Here is a 2,748-nt window from a genome sequence, read left to right as displayed (position 1 = left end):
TGCGTTTTGCTTTGAATATCGAGAATAATTCAATATTAGAGGGGAAATTTCCCATAAAAAAGACAAATAAAAAGAACCTCTTGTTAAAGCCCCAAAATATTATTCTGGCTGTTATGTTATTATTGTATTTTGATGCAGCCACTTAGTGGCACATGTTATTTATTTTTTTATTGTTATTGTTATTTTATGCTCTGATTTTTTCTTTGTCGTATAACATTATCTTTTTGCTGACACAGATGAAATTTCCAAAATAAGCCTCATGAATTTTAATGTTGGTGATAGGATCCTACAATATGGATGATTTGAATATCATTCGGGTTACGGGTTACAAAAGCATTAGGTATTAGGTACTCACTACCCACTCTTGTCATTCCAAGAACATCACCCTCGAAGGCTGAATGAGGCTTTTGGCCTAAGAAATTTTCTCCTCAGCTAGGTGAAGTTACTTCTCTTTTGACTTCTCGGAAAATAATCTTTGAAATTTGTTTTGTTAAATTAAATAGAAAGAAAATCTCTCGACTTTTTAAAAAAATTGATAGAAAGAAAATATTTAGCTTCAGGGATTTTTCTGGTTTTAAAATAAACTTCATTTTTTTCTCGTCTACCTTCTCCTGACGTTGTTTCCTCTTGTGCTTTGTCAATTAACATTGCCTCCACAATGTTCCCTCCGTGAAATTAGCATGTATCTCGGTAGAACTATACTGATTTGAAACAAGAGGTTAATTAGGAATGTGATTTTGATTTATGCCTATGGAAAAGTAATGTCTAATTTAGCAAAAGCTTGAGCTCTGACTCTAATATGTACCTACTTAGATTCTGCTAACCAGATATCCTTTTACTTTTATCGTAATTTGGTTGTTCGCAAGTTCCTATCAACTCTTAAATGTAGCATCAGCATTAGGCACCGTCCACACTGCGTCGATCGATTTCGGTCGACTGTAGTGTAGACGGACCTTAACAATTTTACGTTTCTGTTATTAATATGTCTCTTTCTAGAATTCCTTTTTTTTTTTCTTCCTCCAAATGTTGATTCTTCAGAGAATTGTAATTGTCCTCTAAATTTATCCAAAAACTAAAACGGCCAAATTTAATATATATTTACCTAGAAATAATAGGTTATAGTTGTGAATACAACAGAAACAAAATTCTCTTCCTCTTTAAATAAAACAAAAAAAAAAAAAAAAATTCTTACCTAGAAACACATAAAATGATTAAAATTTGATTACACATTTTAATCAAAATTCCTCGTTTACCAATGCTACAATTATTAATAAGGAAAGAATAATAGGGCAAGTAGGTATAATAAGAAAAGAAAAATGGACACAAATGATTTGAATGATATTGTAAAAACCGTCATTGATCTTGAGCAGGCTAAAAATGATTATAAATGCGAGTTCATGTATCTGTCGGAGACAATTGCAGATTTGGAATATACAAAGGAAGAGCTTGAAGACTTCCATAACAAAAACATAAAGGTGATTGAAGACCAAAACGAAACTATCGAAAACCTCAATCGTAAGAACTTTACACTATATGGTACCATTCAAAATAAAAATGAGGAAATCTCTCAACTGGAAGGAGTTTTTCCAACACTCGAAGATATACGAAAAGAAAATCAAGGTCTCCTATACAAAAAGAATAACTGTAAAGAGCAAGTAAAGACACTGGGAGATAATGTTTCCGTCTTGGAGTCTCAACTGCAAGAAAAAAATGACACTTTAGCCAAACTGAACAATCTGCTCGGGCATTCTAAAATAGAAATCGCGCAACTGAATAAACGTTTCAAAGCTTCATGCGAGAAACAAATCAATTTATTACGAAAAAAAGGTAAATGTAAAGAAAGTTTGGAGGATTCAATAAAAGAAAAAGAACAACTAAAGGATGAAATGAGGGATTGCGAAAAAAATATGGAAGGTGCTCAAAGGCTCAATGAAAAGAATTTAGATGAAATTAAAACTTTACAAGGTGAAATAAGAAGAGAACATACAAAGAATGCAAAGTTACAAGGACACATTGATAACTTAAAAGAAGAACAGACAAAAAGTAAAAAGGAGATTTTAAAACTGAAGGATGCAATAACAGATCTGAGTGACGAACTGGATACTTATCAAGAGGAGATTGATAAGTGTCGAAAACAAATGAAAAGAAAAATTGAAGAATTTGAAAACTATAAAAACACAATCTCTTCAATAGTAAAGAGATTATCTAATAGAAATGATATGCCAAAGTGTAATCAGAATAATTATAAAAATGTCAAACCTGAACATCGCAGGCATAAATACAATCGCTTCGGGAATAAAAGATTTAAACCAAAAGAAACAGGATCAATGAAAATCAAATCACAACTGTCTGTAATCCCATCAGCATCAGTTAAGTGCCTGTAAACTACTGGAAAATCGAATTTGATGCCTACTGCAGAAAATAAATAAATAAATAAATAATACATTGAGACACATTCTATTCTACTCTTATTAAACCAACCTACCAACATTTTGGTATCTACAAACCTAACTATATCTAATACCTATACTTAAATCTACCTACATACCTACTTCTTTACAATCCAACTTTCTTTTGTTATCTTTACACGCAATCTGCTACAATCTTGATATTGTTGTCATTAACTTTATTACCTACCAACCTACCATTCCTAAATTATATTACCTTTTTTACCCTTTATATCTTTATTACAATATTATTATGACAATAATTTCCAAATAGTCACAATATTGATGGTGACACTGAAAG

At 31.2% G+C, this 2,748-nt stretch overlaps 1 protein-coding gene across 1 annotated transcript; it reads left to right on the top strand.

Moving 5' to 3' along the window:
• Positions 1-1,316: 1,316 nt before the first annotated feature.
• LOC103510668 (spindle pole body component 110-like) lies at positions 1,317-2,384 on the top strand. The gene has a single exon (XM_008475351.1). It carries the CDS (start codon positions 1,317-1,319, stop codon positions 2,382-2,384), a length of 1,068 nt encoding a protein of 355 aa, XP_008473573.1.
• The last annotated feature ends 364 nt before the right edge of the window (positions 2,385-2,748 follow it).

This window comes from Diaphorina citri, unplaced genomic scaffold (genome assembly GCF_000475195.1).
Source record: "Diaphorina citri unplaced genomic scaffold, Diaci psyllid genome assembly version 1.1 scaffold631, whole genome shotgun sequence".
In the NCBI taxonomy this organism is placed as follows: Eukaryota; Metazoa; Arthropoda; class Insecta; order Hemiptera; family Psyllidae; genus Diaphorina; species Diaphorina citri.
This window is presented reverse-complemented; position numbering and strand designations above follow the sequence as displayed.

Excerpts from the sequence above, each read along its gene's own strand:
- LOC103510668 (XM_008475351.1), top strand. The coding sequence starts at position 1,317 with ATGGACACAAATGATTTGAATGATATTGTAAAAACCGTCATTGATCTT.